Raw genomic sequence first — 27,277 nt, forward strand, 5'->3', positions numbered from 1 at the left:
CAACAACCTTCACGTGTTCCTTGACTCCTACTGGTTCGATAACCTTGGTTTCTTACTGAGGGAAAACTTGTTGCTGTGCGCATCACACCTTCCTTTTGGGGTTCTCAACGTACGTGTGTTTTACACGCCATCAAGCTCTTTTTCTAGCGCTGTTGCCGGGGAGATCAAGACACGCTGCAAGGGGAGTCTCCCACATCCAATCTCTTTACTTTGTTTTTGTCTTGCTTTACTTTACTTTATTTACTGCTTTGTTTGCTCTTATATCAAAAATAATAAAAAAATAGTTGCTAGCTTTACTTTATTTACTGTCTTGTTCTCCATATTGAAAACACAAAAAAAAATAGTTACTTGCATTAACTTTATTTTATTATCATGACTAGTCCTGTAGTTATTACTATATCACCTGAGGAATCGATCTTCACTTTTAAACAAGGTGGTGAAGAGAGTTTTAAAGAAGCTTGGTCTAGAATTTTTGATTCTTATAATAAAACTGAACCTAAAATGACCCTAAGTTTGCTTCTTAGTAACTTTTATTTTGGGCTTATTCTTCGCTATAGTTATGCCTTGGATGTTATAGTGGGAGGAGATTTCCTTCACTGTGATGGGGATCAAGCTTTTAATGCCATAAAAAAATTGGTTACATCATCTAGCTCCGCTAATAATTTTGATCCATCTCTTGTTAGCATTTATAATAGATTAAACACTCTTGAGACAAATGTATCTTGCTTAAAAGAAGGGTATAGTCGGATTCGTGAGCATTTTGATTATGTTCCAATAAACTCTGAACCTTCAATGTGGGACCCTACTATTAAAGTTACTATTGATGGTAAAAAAATTTATGCCCGTTGTGATATTACGACTGAATTTTGCCTTATGCCTAAAAGTATTTATGAATCTTTAACACTCTGGGGACTTACTGAAGGTGGAGAAGGAATAACTCTTACTGATAACTCTGTTATAATTCCTAAAGGAATAGCTGAAGGAGTGTTCACAACCCTTCTTGGAAGAACGGTATCCACTGATTTTCTCGTTATTGAATGTATAGGGACAGGACAAATCACACTTGGAAGATCCCTGCTGAAACTCTTGGGAGCAACCATAGATGTGGGGAAAGGCACTCTAAATTCCTCGATACCTGGATGTGGGCACATATTCCCTAAACCAAAGAGTAAGAATAAGAGTAAGAAAGGTAGGCGCAACGTCCCTGGTAAGAATGTCAATGCTTCGTCTCTTGATAATACTTGATTCACACTTTCTGCGCCTAGCTGAAAGGCGTTAAAGAAAAGCGCTTATGGGAGACAACCCATTATTTTACTTCTGCATTTTTGTTTTATATTTCAGTCTTGGAATTTGTTACTATTGTAGCAACCTCTCCTTATCTTTATTTTATTGCATTGTTGTGCCAAGTAAAGTCTTTGATAGTAAAGTCAATACTAGATTTGGATTACTGCGCAGAAACAGAATTCTTGCTGTCACGAAATTGAGCCGCCCCGTCTGTAGGTAACTCAGAAAAATCTGCCAATTTACGTGTGTGATCCTCAGATATGTACGCAACTTTCATTAAATTTGAGCATTTTCATCTGAGCAAGTTAAGTGCCCCTCAAAAATTCGTCTTGACGGACTGTTCTGTTTTGACAGATTCTGCCTTTTATTTCGCATTGTCTGTTTTGCTATGTTTGATGGATTTCTTTGTTCCATTAACTTTCAGTAGCTTTGTGCAATGTCCAGAAGTTTTAAGAATTATTATGTCACCTCTGAATATATGAATTTTAAATTATGCACTAACCCTCTAATGAGTTTGTTTTGAGTTTGGTGTGGAGGAAGTTTTCAAGGGTCAAGAGAGAAGGATGATACAATATGATCAAGAAGAGTGAAAAGTCTAAACTTGGGGATGCCCCCGTGGTTCATCCCTGCATATTTAAGAAGAATCAAACATCTAAGCTTGGGGATGCCCAAGGCATCCCTTCTTCATCGACAACTTATCAGGTCACCTCTAGTGAAACTATATTTTTATTCCGTCGCATCTTATGTGCTTTACTTGGAGCGTCTATTTGTTTTTGTTTTTGTTTGAATAAAATCGGATCCTAGCATTCCTTGTGTGGGAGAGAGACACGCTCCGATGTTGCATATGAACACATGTGTTCTTAGCTATACTCTTAATGTTCATGGCGAAGGTTGAAACTGCTTCGTTCATTGTTATATGGTTGGAAACAGAAAATGCCGCATGTGGTAAATGGTATAATGTCTTGAATAATTTGATACTTGGCAATTGTTGTGCTCATATAGATCATGTTTAAGCTCTTGCATCATGTACTTTGCACCCATTAATGAAGAATTACATAGAGCTTGTTAAAATTTGGTTTGCATGATTAGTTTCTCTAGAGTCTAGAAATTTTCTGGTTAAGGTGTTTGAACAACAAGGAGACGATGTAAAGTCTTATAATACTTACAATATGTTCATATGTGAGCTTTGTTGCACCGTTTTATACTTGAGTTTGCTTCAAACAACCTTGCTAGCCCAGCCTTGTATTGAGAGGAATTCTTCTCGTGCATCCAAATCCTTGAGCCAAAAACTATGCCATTTGTGTCCACCATACCTACCTACTACATGGTATTTCTCTGCCATTCCAAAGTACATTACTTGAGTGCTACCTTTAAAATTCTATCCTTTGTCTTTGCAATATATAGCTCATGGGAAAATAGCCTTAAAAACTATTGTGGTGAAGAATATGTACTTATGTGTCTTATTTCTTAATAAGTTGCTTGTTGAGCGGTAGCCATGTTTCTGGGGACGCCATCAACTTTTACACCTTTGTTGAATATCATGTGAGTTGCTATGCATATTCGTCTTGTCTGAAGTAAGGGCGATTTTCATGATCAAATTAATGGTTTGAGTATGCATATTGTTAGAGAAGAACATTGGGCCGCTAACTAAAGCCATGATTCATGGTGGAAGTTTCAGTTTGGACAATTAATCCTCAATCTCTTATGAGAATATTATCTGTTGTTGAATGCTTATGCATTAAAGAGGAGTCCATTATCTCGTTGTCTATGTTGTCCCGGTATGGATGTCTAAGTTGAGAATAATCAAAAGCGAGAAATCCAATGCGAGCTTTCTCCTTAGACCTTTGTACAGAGCAGCATAGAGGTACCCCTTTGTGACACTTGGTTGAAACATATGCTATGCAATGATAATCCATGTTAATCCAAGCTAATTAGGACAAGGTGCGAGCACTATTGGTATACTATGCATGAGGCTTGCAACTTATAGGATATCTTATACATAACACATATGATTTATTACTACCGTTGACAAAATTGTCTCTATGTTTTCAAAATGAAAAGCTCTAGCAAAAATAGTAATCCATGCTTCCCTCTGCGAAGGGCCAACCTTCTACTTTATTGTTGAGTCAGTTTACCTATTCTTTCTATCTTAGAAGCAAACACTTGTATCAACTGTGTGCATTGATTCTTACATGTTTACCTATTGCACTTGTTATATTACTTTGTGTTGACAATTATCCATGAGATAAATATGTTGAAGTTGAAAGCAACTCGCTGAAACTTATATCTTCCTTTGTGTTGCTTCAAAGCTTTCTACTAAGAATTTATTGCTTTATGAGTAACTCTTATGCAAGTCTTATTGATGCTTGTCTTGAAAGTATTATTCATGAAAAGTCTTTGCTATATGATTCATTTGTTTACTCATTATCTTCACCATTGCTTCGAATCGCTGCATTCATCTCATATGCTTTACAATAGTATTGATCAAGATTATGATAGCATGTCACTTAGAAATTATCCTTGTTATCGTTTACCTACTCGAGGGCGAGTAGGAACTAAGCTTGGGGATGCTTGATACGTCTCAAACGTATCTATAATTTCTTATGTTCCATGCTACTTTTATGATGATACTCACATGTTTTATACACATTATATGTCATATTTACGCATTTTCCGGCACTAACCTATTGATGAGATGCCGAAGAGCCGCTTCTTTGTTCTGCCGTTTTTGGTTTCAGAAATCCTACAAAGGAAATATTCTCGGAATTGGACGAAATCAACGCCCAGGGTCTTATTTTTCCACGAAGCTTCCAGAAGACCGAGGGAGAAACGAAGTGGGGCCACGGGGCGCCGACACAATAAGGAGGCGCGGCCAAGGGGGGGGGCGCCGCCCTAGTGTGTGGCCCCCCTGTCAGCCCTCCGACTCCGCCCTTCCGCCTACTTAAAGCCTTCGTCGCGAAACCCCCAGTACCGAGAGCCACGATACGGAAAACTTTCCAGAGACACCGCCGCCGCCAATCCCATCTTGGGGGATTCAGGAGATCGCCTCCGGCACCCTGCTGGAGAGGGGAATCATCTCCCGGAGGGCTCTTCATTGCCATGATCGCCTCCGGATCGATGTGTGAGTAGTTCACCCCTGGACTATGGGTCCATAGCAGTAGCTAGATGGTTGTCTTCTCCTCATTGTGCTATCATGTTAGATCTTGTGAGCTGCCTATCATGATCAAGATCATCTATTTGTAATGCTACATGTTGTGTTTGTTGGGATCCGATGAATATGGAATACTATGTCAAGTTGATTATCAATCTATCATATATGTTGTTTATGTTCTTGCATGCTCTCCGTTGCTAGTAGAGGCTCTGGCCAAGTTGACACTTGTGACTCCAAGAGGGAGTATTTATGCTCGATAGTGGGTTCATGCGTCCATTGAATCTGGGACAATGACAGAAAGTTCTAAGGTTGTGGATGTGCTGTTGCCACTAGGGATAAAACATCGATGCTTTGTCTAAGGATATTTGTGTTGATTACATTACGCACCATACTTAATGCAATTGTCTCGTTGTTTGCAACTTAATACCGGAAGGGGTTCGGATGATAACTCGAAGGTGGACTTTTTAGGCATAGATGCATGCTGGATAGCGGTCTATGTACTTTGTCGTAATGCCCCGATTAAATCTCATAGTACTCATCATGATATATGTATGTGCATTGTTATGCCTTCTTTATTTGTCAATTTCCCAACCTGTAATTTGTTCACCCAACATGCTATTTATCTTATGGGAGAGACACCACTAGTGAACTGTGGACCCCGGTCCATTCTTTACATCTGAAATACAATCTACTGCAATTGTTCTTTACTGTTCTTCGCAAACAAACATCATCTCCCACACTCCTTTGTTTACAGCAAGCCGGTGAGATTGACAACCTCACTGTTACGTTGGGGCAAAGTACTTTGATTGTGTTGTGCAGGTTCCACGTTGGCGCGGAATCCCTGGTGTTGCGCCGCACTACACTCCGCCACCAACAACCTTCACGTGCTCCTTGACTCCTACTGGTTCGATAACCTTGGTTTCTTACTGAGGGAAAACTTGCTGCTATGCGCATCACACCTTCCTCTTGGGGTTCCCAACGGACGTGTGTCTTACACGCCATCACCAGCATATCCTGCCTTTTGGCTTCTAGGGCCTCTGCATTTGCTGCGTCTTCGGGGGTGATTGGTTTGTTGAGGACGTCTGAACGTGCGATTGCATCCATGCCTGCTTGCTCAACCAGTTCTTCTGGGGACAAGATTTCCTTGTGCGGACGTTCCCGCGAGAGCGGAGATCCTGCACGGGATGGCCGTGGATCGGAGTAGGTGTTGTCATCCTCTGATTCCCGTTGATCCAGCGCCGCCAAGGTTGCGAGAACCTGCTTAGGCTGGGCGGATTCAACTTCAGGCTGATCACCGTATCCGTATTCTTTCACCTTGCGATCGAACTCTTCAGTATCCATGGAGGGGGTATCCCCGAAAATTGGGCTTAGGTTGCCCATGATCGATTCTTCAACCGGAGTACTGCTTTCTCCGACAGCCTCCTGCTGATTCGGAGCGGCGTTGTTTTCCGGTGCCTCGACCTGCTCGGGACCAGCTCCGGCTTCTTGAGGGGCGGTTCCGGCGGTATGGGCCAAGAAGTGTACGAAGTGACACCTTTGCTTCTCTAACACCTGGGAGACCCAGGCGGATCTGCATTGGTCTTCCACCTTTATTTCCTGCTCAAGGGCGGATTGGGTGGGTTTTGATTTTTTCAGATCTAAGGCGGAATCTTCTTTGGGAAGTTCCTACGTTTCAGATCGGATCTTTGCGACTGCGTCCTGCTCAGCGGCGACCGCGTCAGCGTTACTTACCAGTGCGTTCCCGTCGGAATCGACGGTTTCGCCGATGAAGATGTGTATGCCGCCAACTGGAACGATGGAGAGCTTGACGGGGTCAGTCTTAGCCGGAATCCAGCACTCATCCGGAGGGACGACTGGAAGGTTTCCGGCGTAAAGGACGCGCCCCACAGCGATGGTGTCGTCATAGCTTCCCATGGCGGAACCCTCCCGGTTCCGGCCTCCAGACGCCGCTGGCCCCACGGTGGGCGCCAACTGTCGTTGCCTATTCGACGGTACCTTGGAGGAGGGATCCTCACGAGGGGGAGAAGAATTAGGGGCCATTGGGCGGAGTGCACACGGGACGGTGGTACACGATTTACCCAGCTTCGGAACACCTGCACGATGACAGGGCCTACTGCTGCTTGTCTGGAATTATCTGGGTGCTTTCGCGTAGTTACAATGAGTTGTGGTTGTGCCTTTAGAGCTCCCGGGATCCGGCTTATAAAGGCGCACGGATCTAGGATTTACATGGAGAGTCCTAGCCGGAATACAAGTTGCCTAACTTATGGTACAAAGTCTTGCCGTGTATGTCAAGGATCCGCCTACCCCTAAATACGTGCTGGATCCGGATTCATGGGTCCTCACTGATCCGGCCTCCTTCGTAGGTCGGTTGGGATCCGGCTTCCTGCTCTTGGGCTGGACTTCATCCTTCAGGATCTACCAACTGGGCCGCCCGATGGGGCACATGCCTCATCACCATCTATGGGCCACCCGGGCTTGCCGGATCTAGGCCATGCCGTTGATATACCCATAAAGTATACCCACAACACAAGCCATCGCCAACCCATGTGCGTTTGGTAAAACAAGTCTGTTGCTTCACTGCATGAGGTGCTTGAATGCAGAAATCATGGGAAAGTTTAATGACTTGGGTTCTCAAATTTGACGCATGTTCGGAGAATTGAGTGAGCCACAACTTTATCAAGCAGTTGGTAGCTGGATTAAGTAAAGAAGCTCTCCTCCCTGCCCTATCCTCAGTGCGTCTCCGGTAGCCTTGTGGTCTTGGAGGTGTGGCGAACCATGGCTTCTCGCCGGCGAGAGGGTTCATGTTCTTTATTTAGCTTGTTTTTAAGTGTCTTTTTTGGGATGGTGAGGCAGTTTCTGCAACCTAAAGTTAAAATAAAGTCATTTTCCGCTCTACCCTCACTCCGGTGGTGCGTCTATGCCTGGGTGTGGGGGAGGGGGTGGCGTCATGTGCCCGAGGATCTCCTAGTATTTGGTCGGTTTTCGTGTTCGTTGCCGTGCTTTCAGGTCAGTCTCTTCTATAGTTGTCATCATTGACGATGGTTGCTGTTGTGGTGCGTTGGTTCTTTGGAAACTTTGCGCGACGATTTTCCATCTGTAGTACAACAAGCTCTACTACGACAAGCATTGCTCGACTATGGTGATGGAAGGGCAAGAATAACGACACATATTCAACTTGCTCTAGTGTTTGTTGTCGCTACAAGTAACTATTTGTAATTTATATTGTTTTAAAGATTGATTTTAGTATTTTTGATGAATACTATTACATTGATAATATTTTCGCCCAAAAAATCCCCCCTGGATAAATATTCCTCGTCAACATCAGCACCGAAAGAAGAACCTACCGAAGCTTGTTCAAAGCTTGGGGAGGTTTACCAAGTATGTCATTTGCCCTTTTTATTACACTTTTAAAAGTTATTTTTAGCACCATGTTTGCTTTCTTTATTTTTTCTGACAATCAAAACATGGTAGAGATTGTCTTCAGCAATTACAGAATAAAATATAAAAGAAACGAGCAAATCATCGAGGTCTTCGAACTATTTCTTCTTTCATGACACAATCTTCTAATTTTCTAACGGTAGCTTAAACCAAACCACAAACCTACAAATACCAACAAAGGTTTTCTCATAATTTTAATTTGAATCGTAGTGCCAAGGCTATGTGCACACGTGCATGCATTAAATTAGTCAATCAACATCGGGAAGAGTATCAACACCCATATGACATGGGAAAGCAACCAACCATCTTGGTTGATGTCTCTACGGAGCCGAGAGTACGAATCGCCATTGTCGGGGACGTAGCAGCCGAGACAAATATTGCGAGGAGAATCCTCCTTGCAGAAACCATGAAAAAAATATACAAAAACAATCTGGCAAAGCAAGATCTTAAAGACCAATAGATAAAAAATTAATCTTCCAGCACCACCATTGACGTCGGGAATGAGATTTGTTCGCCTAACGAAGGATCGAAGATCACTTATTATAGATGTTGCAATCTCCATTGTCACGGAGGTGACAAAGAAGATGCTACCAAAATCCTAACATAATCTATTGAAAATATTACTTGTATTAAAAACTCCACATATAGATTGAGTTGCTGACCGCTCCCGACATCGGCAAGGCCGGCCAAAGGAGGGAAAACCGATCTAAGGAGGCGAAGGTGGAGGGGCGGCTAAGTTAGGAAGATGCGGTGGCTATCTTTCGTTCTTGCGTTTGCTAAGTTTTCTTTCTTTACTTGGTACACACCTTCCTAGAACATATAGATGGTTGTATCACTTATGGCGAAAATGTACAATGTAATATGATTTTGGGTGATCTACGTTATTTATTTTTAGAGTAGTAATTATTTATAGCTTATTTATCTCTAATATGTGTTAGAATCGTCTTATTTAGCGCTACACAATTTGAGTATTTTTAGTTTGAGTAGAATTTTACCTTGAAGGCTTGACAAAATCTCACACTTTGATATTGATGGACGAGGCACCCGGTGGCATACTAGATTAGGTTTCTCCTCCATAGAATTAATTAGTAGTCCAGACTTTAAATATGTAGGAGATAAATGATCAAGCAAGGGAGAAATAGACGGTTTAATTCTCAGTAGCACAATCCCTGTACGTTGCCGCGAAAGAGCAAACTTCAAAAATAGAAAACATAAATTGTTCACTCGGTGAGCGCTAATTAAGCGAGCATTAAAATTGTAGAGGCAAAAAACTTTGCTTGCACCATGGTCATAGGGTAAATTTAGATAAAAATGCTAGATATATCCTAAATAATAGCAGTTAATTCACCCACACTCAAAGATGATTCACACGCACATACTCCCAGATCATGGGTTAAATTCATGCACTTTGGAGTAGATGGTAGTATTTGAAACGACAACTATTATTACTGTGGTCATGGATTAAATTCAGAGCAAAACAGGGCAGCAACATCATATATACTTTTTTTTGACCTGGACTATGGCGGGCTTACGCCAGCCTGAACTTTTTATAGCCAACAAAAACACATGGTGGTACAGGAACAAGGGAGAGGAGAGGCTCCTAGGTAGCTAGACAGCTAGGAGAAAGAGCTACAGAGAGAGCAAGAGAGAGAGAGAGAGGAGAATTCAGGGGGGATCATATCCATTACACCAAGAATTAAGAAAGGATGTTGAGGAGGGAGAGTTACATCTAAAGGCCCAGAGCCTAATGTCCTCGATACACCTACGAGTAACCAAGGTGAGGCTTTCCACATCGTCGTTGAAAGTCCGAGCATTACGCCGCTTCCAAATATTCCAAGCGATGGCCGTGTTGATGGTGGCTTCCACGTAGCTGGAGCTTTTCTTGAGGCAGAAGTCGGAGAAGCTGGAGTAATCGGCGGGGTCGAAACCGTGGTGAAAGAAGTCCCATACTTCGGTGGCCCGAGGGCAGAAGAGCAGCAAGTGGTCGGTATCTTCATCCAAGTTGCAGGAGAGACAGGTGGCGGAGGTGGTGAGGTGATGCCGTAACCGCCGTTCGTTAGTGGGGAGCCGTTCCTTCCTAGCCGACCAGCGAGAAAATCTTGCACTTTAGAGGAGCTCGCACTCCTCCGCATCACCGTCTCCATGACGTCTATCTGCAAATGCCTGAAGGAATGGACATAGAAACATTTGTTTGAAAGCTTTTTGTTAGAGAGGCGGGTGTGTCGAAGATCCGGTACGTCAAGCCGCAGGTCAACCAGGCCCAGCTCAAGGGACAGCACTCGAAAGTCCTCAACCGCAGCAGCGGTGAGGCGGGGTCCAAGGATGGTGCGGAGGCCAGAGGACAAAGTAGTGGCGACATTAATGTGAGGTCGGGTGGAGTGGGAGAAAAGGTTGGGGAATCGCTCATGCAGGGGTTGGTCCCCCAGCCAAAGATCCATCCAGAAGCGCGTTGAGGCCCCATTCCCCAAGGTGACCTTGGAGATAGAGCGAAAAGCCGCAAGCCCGGCCATGATGTCTTTCCAAACGGGGTATCGAGGTGGTGGCGGTCCCCCAGGTCATGGGGGCCGTTCCAGCCGTACATCCGGCGAAACCAGGCTGCCCAGGGGGCAGAAGAGTCGGTGTGGAGTTTAGTTAGAAATTTTGAGAGAAGAGCGGAATTTTGGGAAGGGAGAGATATGACCCCCAGCCCACCAAGATTTTTAGGAGCGCAGACTTTTTCCCAAGCCACCTTGCATTGGCCGCCGTTACAAGACTCATCCCCAGTCCAAAGAAAGGCACGACGGCGCTTGTCGATGGCTTCAATAACACCAATGGGGAGAAGTCCCGCGCTCATAGCATGCGAGAGCATGGAGGTGAGGACGGAGTTGACAAGGATGAGGCGACCACCAATAGGGAGGCACCGTCCCCGCCAACCGGATAGACGCATATCGCTTTTGGATATAATGGGGGCAAAGTCTCTGAAGCGCAGCTTGTAGGGGGAGAGGGGAGGCCGAGGTAAGTTTGGGGAAAGTAGAAACCTCGCAACCAAAGGCGAGAGGCCATATCGGCGGCGGTGGAAGGATCAATTTTAATGGGAACGAAGGTACTTTTGTGGAAATTTATAGCGAGACTCGTGGCGGCGGAGAAGTCATCGAGGACTTTTTTAAGATTGCCAACATGCTCGGGGACCGCACGAATAATGATAAGAGTATCGTCCGCATACTGGAGGATAGGGCAGGGAAGGTCATCAACGAGAGGGTGGAGGAGAAGGCCGTTCCGGGAGGCAAGAAGGAGCATTTGCTGAAGCACATCCGCCACGATGTCGAAAAGAAAGGGGGAAAGGGGGTCTCCTTGCCGAAGGCCACGACGACACTGGATCCATCTACCGGGGATGCCATTAAGAAGAACGGCGGTCTGGCTGGAGTGGTTTAGCAGCCGAACCCAGGAACACCAGAGTTCGGGGAGGCCTTTGGCACGCATAATGCGGTCAAGAGCGTCCCAACTGATGGAGTCAAAGGCATTGCGGAAATCCAGCTTGAAGACGGCCGCAGGGGCAGAACGCTTGTGGCAGGCCTGGACAATGTCGGCCGCATACACGAAGTTTTCTGCAATGGAGCGCCCGGAGATAAAGCCAGTTTGGTCGGGGTGGACCAGAGAGGTGATAAGCCCTTTGAGACGCAAGGTGAGGCATTTAGAGTGCACCTTGAGGCAGCAGTTTTGAAGGGAGATAGGACGGAAGTTTTTAGGTCTGTTTGCACCAGCTTTTTTTGGCAGCAGGACGATGTAGGATTTGTTGATGGGGCGAAGGTCAGCAGATAGAGAGTGAAAATCAGAAAGAGCAGCCATCAAATCGTGCTTGACAAGGTCCCAGTGTTTCTTGAAAAAACAGGGACCGAAGCCGTCAGGCCCCGGACTGGAATTATCATTCATGGAGAAGAGGGCGTCTTTGATTTCATCGAGGGAGAAAGGGCGGATGAGAGAGGCAGCTTGAGACGGGGAAATAGAGGTGGATTGAACAAGGGGGGGGGAGGTCGAGATCGTTACTGGCGGGGAGGGGGGTTCCAAGGAGGTTCTTGAAGAACCCATGGAGGATGGAGGCTTTCGCAGGGTGGGAGGAAGTGATGTTCCCGTCGTCAGTCTCGAGGTTCTTAATTTGGTTTTTTTGAAGACGGCCGGAGGCGCAGAGATGGAAGTAGCGAGAGTTCTCATCGCCAAGGGTGCAGTGTTTGATCTTAGCGCGTTGCCGCCAATAAGAAGCTCTGTCCGAGTTTTTCTGGCTAAGATGAGCTTTAGCTAAAGAGCGAAGGTCGGATTCAAGGTTGGATAGCGGACGGTGTTCCTCAAGGCGGTCCAGAAAGGAGATAACTGCCCGACAGTTCACAAGATAGATGGAGGGCAGCTTCCGCTCCTTAGCCCAGGCTCGGACGGCCGACCGAACTCTTTTAAGCTTGAGACAGAGTTTGCCCACAGGCGGAAGGTGGGAGTGGGTAGGGCCAACACTGTTCCAGTTGCAGGTGACAAGAGGGGGAAAGGAGGAGTGGGAAAGCCAGGAGTTTTCCATCCTGAAAATATTGCTCCGGGGGGCCTTAGAAGAGGCGTGTAAGTGGAGGGGGACATGGTCAGAGGTGGGGCGGGCAGAGGATGTGAGGGTAGAGTCCGGAAGGGCCAAACTCCATTCTGGGTTAACAAGGAAACGGTCTAGGCGAGCAAGGATGGGAGGGTTCTGCTGATTTGACCAGGTAAACTGACGGTCCAGGAGAGGGATCTCAAGAAGGCCGAGAGTATTAATGAGATCGTTGAAAGCAGTAGCTTCTGCAGAGTTGAAATTCCCATTAGATTTATCACGAGGGGAGCGCATAAGGTTGAAATCCCCAACTAAAGCGACAGGGCCGGAGAAGGACGGGAAGATCTGCTCTAGGGAGGAAAGGAAGTTGGCCTTAAGAGAGTGCGTGCACGGCCCATAGACGTTAATGATGGTGAAAGTGAGGTCATCGGCAAGAAGCGAGAAGGTGGTAGAGACGGAAAACTCGTCAATGGAATGGTGGGTGAGCTTAAGCATACGATCATCCCAAGCGGTAAGGATACCCCCCGAGGCACCGTCGGAGGGTTTGAAAACGATAGAACGAAGGGTCGGAGGGAGAAAGGAGGAGGCAAGGAAGGAGGGAATGTCAGTAAGCTTGGTCTCTTGCAAGCAAAGGACGGAGGGAGGATTGCAATCGACAGCAGCCTTGACATCGTCCCGTTTTTCGCGTCCACCAAGCCCTCGGACATTCCAAGACTCAATAAGAAGCTTAACTAACATGGGAGCAGAAGGTCAACAGGTAGGCCAAATTGAGACAAGGAGCATAGATAATAGCCAGGTTAACAAACAGCATAGTTTTTTTGATCTGGGCAGAGAACAAAGTCAAACACGAATGAATAAAAGGTTCAGTACAAGAGCACAAAGGCCCAAGGGCTGGCACACAGGCCCATAGAGAAACAGGAAAAAAGGAACTAAGATGGTAGAGCTCCAGAGAGCCGCACAATCTGCCCAGGAGACCAGAGAGCATCGTGAGCCCATGAACGAAACCGATAGCTGGGGGGTTGGCGATACGGCGCCGACGAGGGGGGCAGGCGCCGAGAGAACCAGGCGAAGCAGCAATCATGGAGTCCCGGCCGTCGACGAAGAAGCGGCGCCAAGGCCCAAGCGTGCCAGGGGGAGATCGCAGGCAGATGCCAGCGCGCCGATATCCCCAGCCGCCAGAACCTTGCCCTCCTCGACGGCCTACATCAGCGCATCGTCAGCCACAAGCTCACCGCGGCGAAGCGGCCGCGAGCCGGGAGCCTCGTTGAGGGCCTTCTTCCTTTGAACCGCCTTGTCGATGATGGAGACGAAGGTAGTGCCTCCGGCAAACCTGGAACAACGACGAGGAGGGAGGATCTCCTCAGCAGGAGGCGCATGCCACAGCGTGTCGCGGACTGGCGAGGCGTCGAGAGCGAGAGTGCTGATGACAGGCAGGGGTTCGGCAGGAGCAGCAAAACCGGCAGCGTCCGCGCTCGGCAGCGGAGAGGGAGCGGGCAGACCAAGCACAAGGGCCTGGGCCTCCTCCAGCGGCACAACAGGGACGGCACCCGACAGAGGGCTACGCGCCAGCACGCTGACGGAGAGGGTTGGTCGACGCAGGGGGCCCACCAGAGCGATGGAGTTGACGAGACCGACAGAGGCTGAAGCGAAGTTGGCGACGAGGAGCCCTTTGCACCCCGGGTCAGAGGAGGCAGGGCGAAGAGGAAGCCGGAAGAACAGCTTCTCGCCTCCCACGCCTTGGACGAGAACATCAAAGAAACCCAGCCGGAGCTTGACGCCAACTTTGGCAGGCTTGGAGATGATGGGCGTGCCGCGGACAAGAGGCGCGGCGGAGCCTTGGCGAGAGCTCGCGCGAGCAAGGAGGCGGCAGGAGCAAGACCGTGAGGCTCGCCTTGAGGCACCGGAGGTGGGGGCACACCCAAGGCAACCATGGCATCAGCATAGCCTTCACCACCCTCCAGATGGATGGGTTCTTCAGCGTCATCCCCGGAGGAGTAGGCTTCAGGGATAGGGCCAAGGTCCAGGCCAGAGGAGCTGCCGGAGCCTGGAGCGAGGTCCTCAAAGTCGACGATCGTGATGTCAGCGAAGGAGCCGCTGCTGCAGTGGTTCTTGATGGCGAGGGAGAAAGGAATGTCAGTGATGGTTTCGGCTTTAACCGTGACGAGAACAGCTTCGTAATCGACACCGGCGAGACAAACAGGATCAATGGCATGTGGGTTGGCATAGGGGCCAGAAGAGTGGGTGATATGGTGGCGGCGCCAATGTTCCATAGGGTAGCGAGCCATGTTCAGAGCAGCCAAGGACTCATGCTCAAAGAGGAATCGGTTGTCAGTTTCGTCATGGCGTCGGAAGAAGACAGAGGCTTCAACACCAAAGAAAGGGCCATTGGACACGGCCGTCTCACGGTCGGCTGGAGTGGAGAAGACCGCCAGACGAGTGCCTTCAGAGGAAGGGAAAAGGGAGACACGATCAGGGCCACAAGCCAAATCAGTGGCTTGAGAGATGAAAAGCTCCGGGTTCTCAATGGCGGGGTTGAGGAAAGCATAGGCAAGGTTGTCGAAATGGCGGAGATTGACGAAAGGCATGTACACGTCCATGCGGTCGGGCCGCTCCGGGTCCTGGAGGTCTTCATCATCAAGGTTGTCGGAGACGGAGCCAGGAGCAGGGAGGTACTCATCAGCATCAGTGATGAGGATGAAGTCTTCCTCCCCGGCTCCCGCATCGGAGCCAGCCGCGGCAGCAGCCGGCGCCAAGGCGGGGGCGGCGAGCGGAGCAGCACCGGCCTCCATGAAATCATCCTCAAAGATGATCTCCTCCGGGTCCTCTTCCTCGTCGTCAACCTCGTCCGCGGGCAGCGCAGAGCATCCACCGCAGACAACCTCGTCCGGCCGGCTCCGCCGCCTCCGGGTTGCCCGCTTGAGCGAGAGCGGCAGGGACAACCGAGCGGCGGGAGTGCCCGGCATGGTCATCGGCGAGCGCAGGCAGCAGAACAGGGCGCCATGGCCTGGGTGGCCTCCATCCGACCCGCCGACAGCATCCATGGCGGATCTGAGATTAAGGGGAGCAGGGGCTTGAGAAGAAGAGCAAAGAGAACGGGAGGAGGGAGGGGCAGAGAAGGAGAAAGGGGGGAGCTTACAGGCTCTCTCCTTGTGCCCGGAGCGGCGGCACCGCCGGCAGCAGAGGGGATCTCGGCAGTCGGCGACGAGGTGGCGCAAGGACAAGCACCGGTGGCACCGGGAGGCAAGGGAGCGGAGGGGAGGAGGGGTACGGCTTGGGGAGGGAGGTGGAGGCTTAGAGGGGAGAGCCGCCATCTCAGAGAAGGAGGGCACGGGCCGGCCATCCCCGGCGGCGCAGGCAACGAGGGAACCAGAAGAGGAAAGTTGACCCGCGGGCACCTCCGGGCACAAAAGGGGAAAGGGTTCAGGGGGAGAGCTGGAGGTGGAGGAAGAGGCAGGGCGCGGGGGAGATACTGGGGAGGAAGTGCCATAAACATGTTGTAATTTGGCCTCTTGGCCCTTCTTATATGAAATGATACCTCTCTCCATGTTTGAAAAAGAGATGTTGAGAAAGCTTAGAAATCTATATATGTTGTAAATCAAAACTTCTCTAAGTGCGGTCTATCTCAACATGCAAGCTATCCATATCGTTTAATACTTTAGTCAACCAATTTTCCATATCATTCGACCAAAATTTATTACTTATTATCTGTTTCTACGTGCAAGACATTCACATCATTTATTTTAGCCAACAAATTATCCACGTCATCTAATTTTGTGCGTTTGATTAATGAGGTAAGATCACACCATACCGCTATGTAATTACACATAAAAAAACATGTGCGAGTTTGACCAAGCGAAATTTTTGCAATTATTTTCAGTGATAAAACCATATAGCTGTTATTCCAAATCATGTGTTTTGCTATGCGTAACCGCTCAGAAAGTTTAAAATTGACAACGTGCATGACATCTTCACGCAAGCCACACATATCATCCATTTTTTCAGCCCGCCCATTTCACCTTATCTACACCAATCAACTTTAGATAAATTTTCAAATACACATACCACGTCTATAAATTTTTTCCTCTCAACTACTAGGACCAACAAAATGTTGCATATATTTATAAATAACTTCAAGTTTTATGCATTTTATTAGATTTCTTAAAAAGATATCATTCTAGTACACCACAATAATACTCCCTCCGTTTCATGAAGGTTGCAATTTTCATGGGACAGAGAGAGTACATCACATTCTCCTAGCCAAATTTTCTACTACCTGTGTGATACAAGCGGTCCGCTATCATCAAGTTAGTTTACTTTTTGGACTAAGAGCGTAGAGGGTACCCTAACCATGGACCACTTGCATTTATACTACCCTTTCATAAAATTATGTCGAAAGTTTATTTAAATTTAGATGTATCTTTTCTTTGCGAAACAAATTTAGATGTCTACGGGGCCACGGGCCCACGGCCCAGGTGGCCCTGGAAGCTCCGCCCCACACCATTCGCATCGCATCTTGTTTAGCTCAGAGAAAAAGTTTTGCATTTCACTTTACCACGCGAGCCACGAGCAGAGCTGGTGGAGAGAGATAAACCGCTCCAATAAATCTCCACTCCACTTCTGCTTCCGATCTGAAGAACCCTCGCCTCCTCGCTCGCCGCCGGCCGCCGCTACCGGAGGAGCAGCTGAGCACGGCCGCGATGCGCGGGCTAGGGTTTAGGCTGCTGCCGCTGCTGCTGCTGGCGCTGGCGGCGGCGGTGGACGCGCGGTTCGTGGTGGAGAAGAACAGCCTGATGGTCACTTCCCCCACGGCGCTGCGGGGGCGGCGCGACAGCGCCATAGGCAACTTCGGCATCCCGCAGTACGGCGGGAGCATGGCCGGGGCCGTCGTCTACCCCAAGGGCAACTCGGACGCCTGCGACGCCTTCGGCGGCGGCGGCAGCAAGGACCAGCTCTTCCGCACCAAGCCCGGCGCGCTCCCCAGCTTCCTCCTGATTGACCGCGGACGTGAGTGCTGGTGCCTTCTCCCGACTTTAATCTCTCGAAGCCTTGCTCAGCGGATTTGCCCTCTTGTGTAGTTCGCCCGCGGGTTTGGGGGATTTTTCGCTTATTTATTTGCTGTGATAGCTATTGCAGTGTGTACGAGTTGGGAGGCGTTGATTGGAGCTGCTTTATTTAGTTATTAATTTGCTGGGGTTGTACTGGCAGCTTCGGTCTGTCGCGTATATCTACTAGTAATCTGGGAGGTTAAGACTGACAAAAGTGTATAGTGTACTATAAATAACTAGGAAATGCTCTGCCCCTTCTTGTGGGATTTTTAGCGACATTTCAGAGACAAGCTGGCATGAGCAAGGAAGGAAATTAAGCTGCGTATTGCAATATTTGGCGTATAGTATATATATACTGTAGTGCCGATTAAATTGAGATATATGTCTCATATGCATATACACATGAAAGTCTACTCCCTGCTACATGGTTTCTAGCTTGACAACCGCCATGTTTAATAAGAAGATGAGGAAGTTTTACAAATTCAGCTCAGAGAGATGGTTCAAGTCAGCATCATGCATATGGAATTAACTGCAGGGGGAAACAAATATGTATAGTAATGATGGGGGTATCTGTTTTGTTTTGTAGCTTGAGTGCTTGATACGTAATAAGATAAAATAGAGAGGCTTTGGATCCAATTGCTACATGACGATTATTCTGGCAATGGAGGTTAAATTTATCATCAATAGCATGTAATTGAAATATGGGCAACCTGAAGGTACAAAATATTTCACAGATAAGATAGAATTTATAGTTGTTTCCAGATGCAGAGGAAAGTAATATGGAATAAAATCAGGACAGATCTAGCCGCTGGTTACTGATGACAGCAGCTGATTCATGTACATTGCCCTGTTCCTGCACAACCTTTTATCAATCTCGATAAAAGAGCAGACAATTAGTAATTCAGCCAAATGGAGATAAAAATGACATGCCTGTTTTATTCTGGTTTGAGTGCTAGTGTTACCTTCTGATTCAGGTAGATCAGTTCTGAATACCAAATTTCTCCTCTTGGGCATTCCATCGAATAGGTATGGTGCGACAGTCGGATGTATTAAAGGAATCCTTAAGTCAGTGGCTATACTATACAATAATATAAACAGTGTAAAAGGACCAATTAGGTAGCAGCGAGACATCGGTGATCGATCACCTCTCCAATGTAAGCCAATATCTTGATGTTGGCCCAAATATGCCTAGAGCTGACAACACATGAAGAGATTGATGTCAAATCAATAGAAAATGTACTGGTTCAACACATAGAGAACATTTAGAGTTGAGGTGAACACTGAATTAGCAATTTACTGTGAGAATATGTTCCAGCCGCTAACTATGAGGAAAAACCGCACACGGCATGGCCATCTTTCATCTTAGGAATTGTTCACTTTTCTGATAACCAAAGATGAAAACCTAACGAATCAGAAACCTGTCTCCGGGGTTGACCAGGAGCACCGCCACGGCAGCAGTGTCGCCCAGGTAGTTGGTAGTGAAGGGTTGTAGACAGGCAGGAGCTGCCAATATCCAGTCCAGGGGCAGTGCAACCACATGCTGATGTGGATGTTCAATGCAATGGAAGGTTAATGGCTTGACCTCTGAGCTTGGAGAAGTTAGAGTGGAAGTTGATACGCTGGGCAACGTGACCCTCGGTATGCAGAATGGGAAGGCGGAGGGAGGGTGATGGAGGAGGAGAGATGGGAGGTAGAGCTAAGGCGTTTGGGGACATGGAGGTCCCTGGCCCTCTAAACTGCCTCGCCATTACATCTTACCTGCACGGATGAGTTGGAGTGCGGAACGACTACTGGTACTGGTGGATTGGTCGGGAAGTTGAGGGCAATCATGCCTAGTGCAGGAAAGGAGAAGTGGAAGGGACAGGGAAAGGGAGGTACCGGGGGAACGCGACAGTGGATGGTATAAGGTGTGACTAAATCAATGACTTGGCTTGCTGTGTAGTGAGGAAAATAAGTTTAGTGGGGACCAATCTCTTAGCTATATAGGATAACAAACCCTTTTGTCGGGGTTTCAATATTCGTTACTCAGAGAATAGGCTGATATACACATTTGGTTGTGAATAAGGGCCTGTTGTGTATTGCTTGTAAATTTGCAAGGAAAATTTGTTGTCAGGTAAGATAATCAAATCGATGTGGTAAACTGTAAATGTTGACTTGGCTATTTTTTTAATTAATTTTCTCAACAGAGGGTTATGTACCTGTGTGTGTTTATTGCTTGTTATAATTGATAAGATCTTGGTATACTTCAATTCTTTACATGTGACAATTATCCATCTTTAGAGTATAGACATTTTAAATGAAAAAAAAATTCTTTGTACCACACAAAGGCGTCTAGTTCTGGAAAGTACCACTGGATTCATTTGCTTCATTTTGGTACCATTGAAATTCTCACTTATGCATGCGCAAGAGCCGTAAGATGTGGTATTTTTTTTTTCCTAGATCAGAGTTTCACTTATTTCATTTGAATGCTTGACCTATTTTCTGTTTCTAACAACCAAATATGCCAAGATTGGATATCTTTAGAGTACGTTGTAATGTTCATCAAGTTTGGCTACTCAAGTAACTTTAAAAAGACTAATATTGTTTTCTCCATGCAATGTTATCTAGATTGCCTGTTTGCCAAGAAGGTCTGGAATGCACAAAATGCTGGTGCTTCGGCAGTGCTTGTAGTTGATGACAAGGATGAACCACTAATAACTATGGATTTACCTCGGGAAGATGATGAGGCTGCAAAATATATACAGAACATAACTATTCCTTCTGCTTTAATTGATAAAAAGTTCGGTGAACAATTGAAGAAGGCTGTTAAAGATGGTGAAATGGTAAATGTGAATCTTGACTGGAGGGAGGCTGTCCCACATCCTGATGACCGGGTTGAGTATGAGTTGTGGACAAATAGCAATGATGAATGTGGGCCCAAGTGTGATATGCTCATGCATTTTCTGAAGGAATTTAAAGGAGCTGCACAACTACTTGAAAAAGGTGGTTATAGTCAGTTCACACCCCATTATATTACTTGGTACTGCCCTCAAGCATTTGTGGTCAGCAAACAATGCAATTCCCAATGTATAAACCATGGAAGGTACTGCGCACCTGATCCAGAACAAGATTTTAGTACTGGCTATGAAGGAAAAGATGTTGTTGTAGAGAATTTGCGACAGCTTTGTGTGTTCAATGTTGCAAAAGAGATTAAAAAACCATGGATCTGGTGGGATTATGTGACTGATTTTCACATAAGGTGCCCAATGAAGGACAAGAAGTACAATAAAAAGTGTGCAGAGACAGTCATAAAATCACTAGGTTGGTTCCTCTTTTCCTTCTGAGACTTACCTTCACCTAAGCATGTTTATTTGTAATAGGTGTACTTTTATTATTATAATTAATTAACATACTACATTTTTAAGGAACACGTATAAGTTCTTATGCATTTGAATTAAAAAAAAAGTATGCACATAACTTTTTAGCAATGTAGCATTGTATGCCACTAAAATGGCATCACCAATTCAGCATAAATGTAACAACTATAATGATTTTACACTTAAACAGGTTTAGATGTGAAGAAGGTTGATAAGTGCATGGGAGATCCAAATGCTGATTCTGACCACTTCTTGCTTAAAATGGAGCAGGATGCCCAGGTGAACTGAGCTTATGATGAATTGGTTATGTGAAATTTGTAAATAAAACTGATGCTCTGCAGACTATTAACAATAAAAAAATTCACCTTTAATGCTATTTTCGTATTTTGGTGTTTAATATGATATATGATGTTATATAGATTGGGAAAGGATCAAGAGGAGATGTTACCATATTACCTACTCTTGTTGTGAACAATCGACAATATCGAGGTAATGTTCCACAAGGTCCCATGTGAGTCTGTAACCAAATTGCATCTGCTCTAATTTACTTAAACCTCTTGATTAACAGGAAAACTAGAAAGGAAAGCTGTCCTCAAAGCTCTTTGTGCTGGCTTTGAGGAAACTACTGAGCCAAATGTTTGTCTTAGTGATGGTAAAAGAACAATAAGTTACAGTCTTTCCTACGCTGTACTTGTTTTTTTAAAATATAAACTGCTAATTCTTGAGTTGTTTTAACACAGACATGGAAACTAACGAGTGTCTGAGTGACAATGGAGGTTGCTGGCAAGACAAAGCTGCTAATGTAACAGCTTGTAGGGTATGTATGAATATGTTGATGATTTTCACTGGACATCATGTTCTTAACACTTCTCTGTGTTTTCTTACTTTGCTGTTGTCAACACTTGTTCAGGACACTTTTCGTGGGAGAGTTTGTGAATGCCCAACATTCAATGGTGTGCAATTCAAAGGAGATGGCTACAGCAACTGTGAACGTAATTTCCTTTGGTCTTCATGCTTTTGTTGTGACTTCTATAAGCTTAGCAGTATTACTTCGTGGCATGAATGGATGCTGAAACAATTTGCATCCGGTCTGTAATTTACAAGTCGTTGTTGACACTACTTGCGTCAGTTAGGGGCTAATAGTGAAACCATGATTGATCATCATTTTACTGGTTAGTAAGTCCCACTTGCTTATACTGATTTAAGAGAAACATGTTCAGTACTTTTGATTTATATGTAGGCTAGTGTGTCTCTTAAAGCATTATGATACATGTAAAACTGCGCTGCTATGTTATCATGCTCCATTTTTTTTTTGTTTCTGTATGTTGTGGGGTCGCATTGGGGGCATCACAAAATACTAGAGGAGGTGCGATGGAGAACTTGGATAGTGACAGGGAGTTTGTGCGGCCCCATAGGACTTTTTTGTTGTGGCAAATCAAGAGAGTGCCAGTGGTTTGCAGTGACAGTAGACCTCCATAGGCTGCTGTTAGGAAGTACGAAAGAGGTTTAGGAAATCAAGAGTGTGGTCCACATGACCACATGGCAATATGAGTTACATAGTTTAATTACGTTCAGCTGGCCAGCATTTTGTGTTAGAATAGAAGAGGCGCGATGGAGAACTTGGATAGTGACAGGGAGTTGGTGCAGCTCCATAGGACTCTTTTGTTGTGGCAAAACAAGAGAGTGCCAATGGTTTGCCGAGACAGTAGATCTCTGTAGGCTGCAGTTAGGAAGTATGAAAGAGGTCTAGGAAATCAAGAGTATGGTCCACATGGTAATATGAATTCCATAGTTTAATTAAGTTCAGCTGGCCAGCATTTTGTGTTAGAATAGAAGGTTAGTATAATAGTCCGTACTCTAGAATATATTGAGCAGCTGGGTATTACAACATTTTTATATATACTTCTTCACAGTTGCTTCCCCTACCCAATCTAGCTTCTCTACTATCTCGCCCTTGGTGCCTATCTGATACTGGTAGCTCTGGGCTATGATGATCTTACATTAAAACATGGGGAGAAAATGTAGAAATCAATCTTGTCTGCTTCGTACAAGCAAACAAGTGCCATTAAAAAAGTAAAGGAAGAATTGGAAAATCCCTTGCCATCTGTAACATAAGTATTGTACGAACAAGATAAAACAATAACCACTACAACTTGTGAAGCAAATAAGGACACATCAGATCAGTATTATCGATGCATGTATAATGTGGAGGAAAGAGTCCCATGTAATTAAATAAGATGAAACAGCAAAGAGGTGAAAGGAAGAAGGGTGCATTTTACATTACTAAGGATGTGATTGACTGATTGCAACCATTGAGTCCACTTGCTAGCTTCATTTTCTTCAAGTTTAAAGCATATAAATTTGCATGGTGATGCCATGCTAAAAAAAGTGATATAAATAGCCCTATTAAGACTATTTTTTAAAATAAAAACAAGAGCGGCTGGGCTGGTGCTGTAGCTTTTTCTTAATCAAGTAGAGACCTAACCATGCAGCACCACCATTCTTGATGGGCTAGGTGCAACTTGTCGACGCCTGGTTCTCTAAGACCCCAAAACATCATTTACTATTATTTAATGGACATACTGTATGTTTGTATGTTTTACAGTGTTGTACTAGTTATCTTCTAATTATCAGGGTAGTAAGCAATAAATGATTAAGCAGTTAAACGTTCATGATTGTTGTTTTAGGGTCAATCTTTCAGAATTAGCTGTAGCCTGTACAGTAATGTTGACTAACGCTACACACCTTAGAATTGCACTGTTTGTTTTGATTTGCATGATTATTTGACAGACTAAAAACTGCAGAAGTCTTTCTTTGCAATCAATGATCTCAATGAGAGAAGTTGATACTGAATAACTATTTTATATACAGCTGCTGGACCAGGAAAATGCTTGATAAACCATGGTGGGTGTTGGCATGAAACTCGCAATGGAAAAACATTCTCTGCTTGTCAGGTATGTTTAGGCATCTAACAGAGTACATGTAAAAACATGTATTTAATCTGATAGGTTATCGCATACTCAGTTTTTTTTTTATATATTCCAGCAATCAGGAAATGGAGAGTGCAAGTGTCCAGCTGGTTTCCGTGGGGATGGTGTTAAAAAATGTCATGGTACTGTTAGCCTCAGCCCACCTTTCCCACCTGCATCTCAGAATAAGTGGTGCTCTACCAATGGGCCCATAAATGGATGAGAAGTACAAATTTACGTTGCACTACTTGTCTTCTCTATGAATTTGTTGTCACAATAATCTCTCCTTTTCCTCACAGAAATAACCAAATTTTATTCTCTGACAAAAACAAGTCTTTCTTGCAGTTCACTGTCCTACCAGCCTAATACATAAAACTAGGTCACACATACTCGGAAGATGGATGTTTGGCATGACTATTTATTTGATTATTAATGTTCTGCTAAAACATATATTTTGTGACATAGGCAGGAAAAAATTAGTGCAATCAGCCGATACAGCAGTTCTTAAACAGTAGCTTACTTTTCATGTACCTCTGCAGACATTGATGAGTGCAAGGAGAAAAAAGCTTGCCAGTGTCCTGATTGCAGCTGCAGAGATACATGGGGTAGCTATGAATGTACTTGCAGTGGAGACCTTCTGTACATCAAGGAGCATGACACTTGCATAAGTATTTTTTTACACTCCGATTACATATGTTATGTCTATTTTCTTTTATGTATATATCACTTAATCGTTTTGTATGGTTAATATGTAGGTAAGACAGCAGTTCAGGCTAAAGCAGCATGGGCTGCCGTGTGGGGCATCTTGGTAGCGTTGGCTGTTTTGGCAGCAGGAAGCTATGTGGTATACAAATACAGATTAAGGGTAAGCTAACTGATGTAGAATATTATCTTCAATCATGTAGTTTTCATTCATGCACCTAGTTAATGGATGAAATGTTCTGCTATCTCGAATGGTTTGTTTGGGATGTCTATTTATTAGTTCAATGTAGAATTCTTGCGTGCTGTAAATGGTTGCTATGCTATCCCTTGTTCTATCAGTCTCGTGGTCTTCTGGACCTCTGCTGTTACATGTTAAGACATTCAGTGCCTCGTGGAACAGTATCTGCTACGTAGCACATGAACAGCAGCGACAAGCCACTAGGGTCATTGAAAGCTCATTCAGAGATTTATGTCAATTAGCAATCATGTAATGCTTGTTAAATCTAAAAGATGGAAACGTGTCATGTTCTGTCAGCTACAAAGTTCTTCCAGGGAAAAGAGCTGTAAAAGAAATGATAGCCAACCATACTTACTTTGTAAATCATATTATATAGTTTATGATTAGCATGCTCTCTTTTTTATAAAATTTATTCAGCCAGTCGATTGGATATAGTTGATTCACTATGTCTATCAGTGAATTAAATAGATGCTTCACTTGTCCCACCTAAAGTAATTCCTTATTGATTATGTAACTAGTTTGGCCATGCTTGTTCCTTCTTGATTATGTAACTAGTTTGGCCATGCTTGTGACGAACAGCTAGATTGGGAATTCAAGTTCTATCTTAATTTCTGTTGCCACAAATACACGGTTTCTTCTCCTTATCCACACATATCTATTAATTCTTCATGTTGTTTTTCTTTTTCTTTCAGTCATACATGGACTCCGAGATCAGAGCTATCATGGCACAGTACATGCCACTGGACAGTCAAGGAGAGGTCACAAATCATTCACAAGAAGATCATCCATAGAAGCGTGCGCACATCGTTGAACCTGTACGACTGACAGGCAGAAACGCGAAGCTCGAGCTGCGATGAGATACTATATAGAGATGTATTCGGAGGTGAATGGCAGCTAGATTTCAGAGTCGGCATGAATTGTGTGCCTACTCATTTATCTGGAGCACTTTCACCATATGTTTCGCAGTAAGCTCCGTTTATGCAGGTGCACCTCTGTAGGACTGTAGGCTATGGATGTTTTGGTGTGGTGTGTGCGATTGTAACATACGATTAGATAATGTAATTACCTTAAAGGAACCATTTGACAGTGCATGTGGAATGTGGCATCTGCTCTATGTATGACGTGGGTGCTCAGGTCCCTTGGAACTCCTGGAATAAATAACGGAAGGTGGTTGCACTGTGAACCCTGATTGTTTCTGTTGGCGTTCTGGTGAACTTGATGACGCCCCCATCTATGGTTAAGACATGTTCTTGGCAGGGGCAGCTAATTCACTGTCAGACAGACGAGCGTTGATTCTGATCACCTGTTTTGTGTTTGCACTTTTGGGTTGTCCGAAATATTGGTGCTGGACCGGGCCACATTGCGTCCCCTGGCCTCTGCTTTAGCCCCAGAGGCGATCTCAACTTCTATAGTATTTGAGAAAGATAATTCTTGGACTTCTGCATTTTCTTCCAGTTTGGGTTGGCGCTGTTATTGCTTGTGGGTGCGAGTGCTTAGAAGTATATTTTGATTGAGGGACCGAAAAAAAACACATGCTCAATGAGCCTGCATATTTCTTTGTAATGTTAAGCAATGATTTTGTCCTGATCTATCAAGAATCCAACTTAAGTTGCCGAGATCATGTCAACATCCCGGGACCAATGGTTGCATAATTATCCAGCATCATCTCATTTTGTCCGCATTTCATACAGGTGATCTGCACCCTTCAGATGCAAGGGCCACAATGCCCGGCCATGCACGTTCGTGATCTGCAGTTGGGAAGTTTTCATGGTGGTTAGGATATCATCATATAATCATACGGTCTGGACCGTGTGTCCATGCATGGTACTGCTGGGAATAGCCCTGTATACATCGGCCGGTACGGTGGACCGTATCAATCCAGTAGTTGTGAGCCATCAGCATCAGACATAATACTCCGTACCTCGCAACAGTGGAGTATATCTGTTGGGTTTTCTCTTTGTCATCTTCACGAAAGAACATAATGGGTCCATTTGGTTCAATCCAGAAAAATGTCTGGTCAAGCTAATTGATGGTGATGGTGACAGCGCTCATACAGGAAACAGAGCAGGCTGGCCGTGTTCCCTCAAAACAAGGGTGAGATGCAGGTACTCTGTAGTACTGAAGCTGAATCCATTTGTTTAGCTTCAGATCTTTCAGGCTAATGTATATTTTGTTGGACGATCCTTATTTAATCCACTTCATTTCTATAATGTTCCATACAGAGCATAAGTTACAGGAGCTGCCTGTCCATATCACTTCTCTTTTACGGCAGTCTGTTTCAGTTAACAATTTAGGCAACAGAGACCGCCCACCCGAAGCCATCGTGAAGGTAATAAAGGCCCAAGGCAATAACCAGCAGAATGCAAGGAAGCCATACCAAAAGTACATTGCTTCCACATCCTGGTTACTTATACATCACATTCTTCAGTCCCACTTCAACCACTAGCCGTATACACAATTGAAAGCAACTCGCATCAGCTGTACTAAAAACGGCAAAAGAATGAAAAAAGAGAGAGAATCACAGAAAAGACTCCAACTGAAACACAAAATA

The 27,277-nt window shown here is 45.1% G+C and overlaps 1 protein-coding gene across 1 annotated transcript; it reads left to right on the top strand.

The window, feature by feature from the left end:
- The first annotated feature begins 16,979 nt into the window (after positions 1-16,979).
- On the top strand, positions 16,980-25,844 carry LOC124673735 (vacuolar-sorting receptor 1-like). The gene is made up of 12 exons (XM_047209774.1): positions 16,980-17,420; positions 20,069-20,761; positions 21,008-21,096; positions 21,237-21,306; positions 21,386-21,469; positions 21,558-21,634; positions 21,728-21,809; positions 23,689-23,771; positions 23,863-23,929; positions 24,326-24,454; positions 24,542-24,651; positions 25,419-25,844. The coding sequence occupies exons 1-12, from the start codon at positions 17,114-17,116 to the stop codon at positions 25,515-25,517; spliced, it is 1,890 nt and encodes a 629-aa protein (XP_047065730.1). The 5' UTR covers positions 16,980-17,113; the 3' UTR covers positions 25,518-25,844.
- Positions 25,845-27,277: the final 1,433 nt, after the last annotated feature.

This window comes from Lolium rigidum, chromosome 7, assembly GCF_022539505.1.
Source record: "Lolium rigidum isolate FL_2022 chromosome 7, APGP_CSIRO_Lrig_0.1, whole genome shotgun sequence".
NCBI lineage: Eukaryota > Viridiplantae > Streptophyta > Magnoliopsida > Poales > Poaceae > Lolium > Lolium rigidum.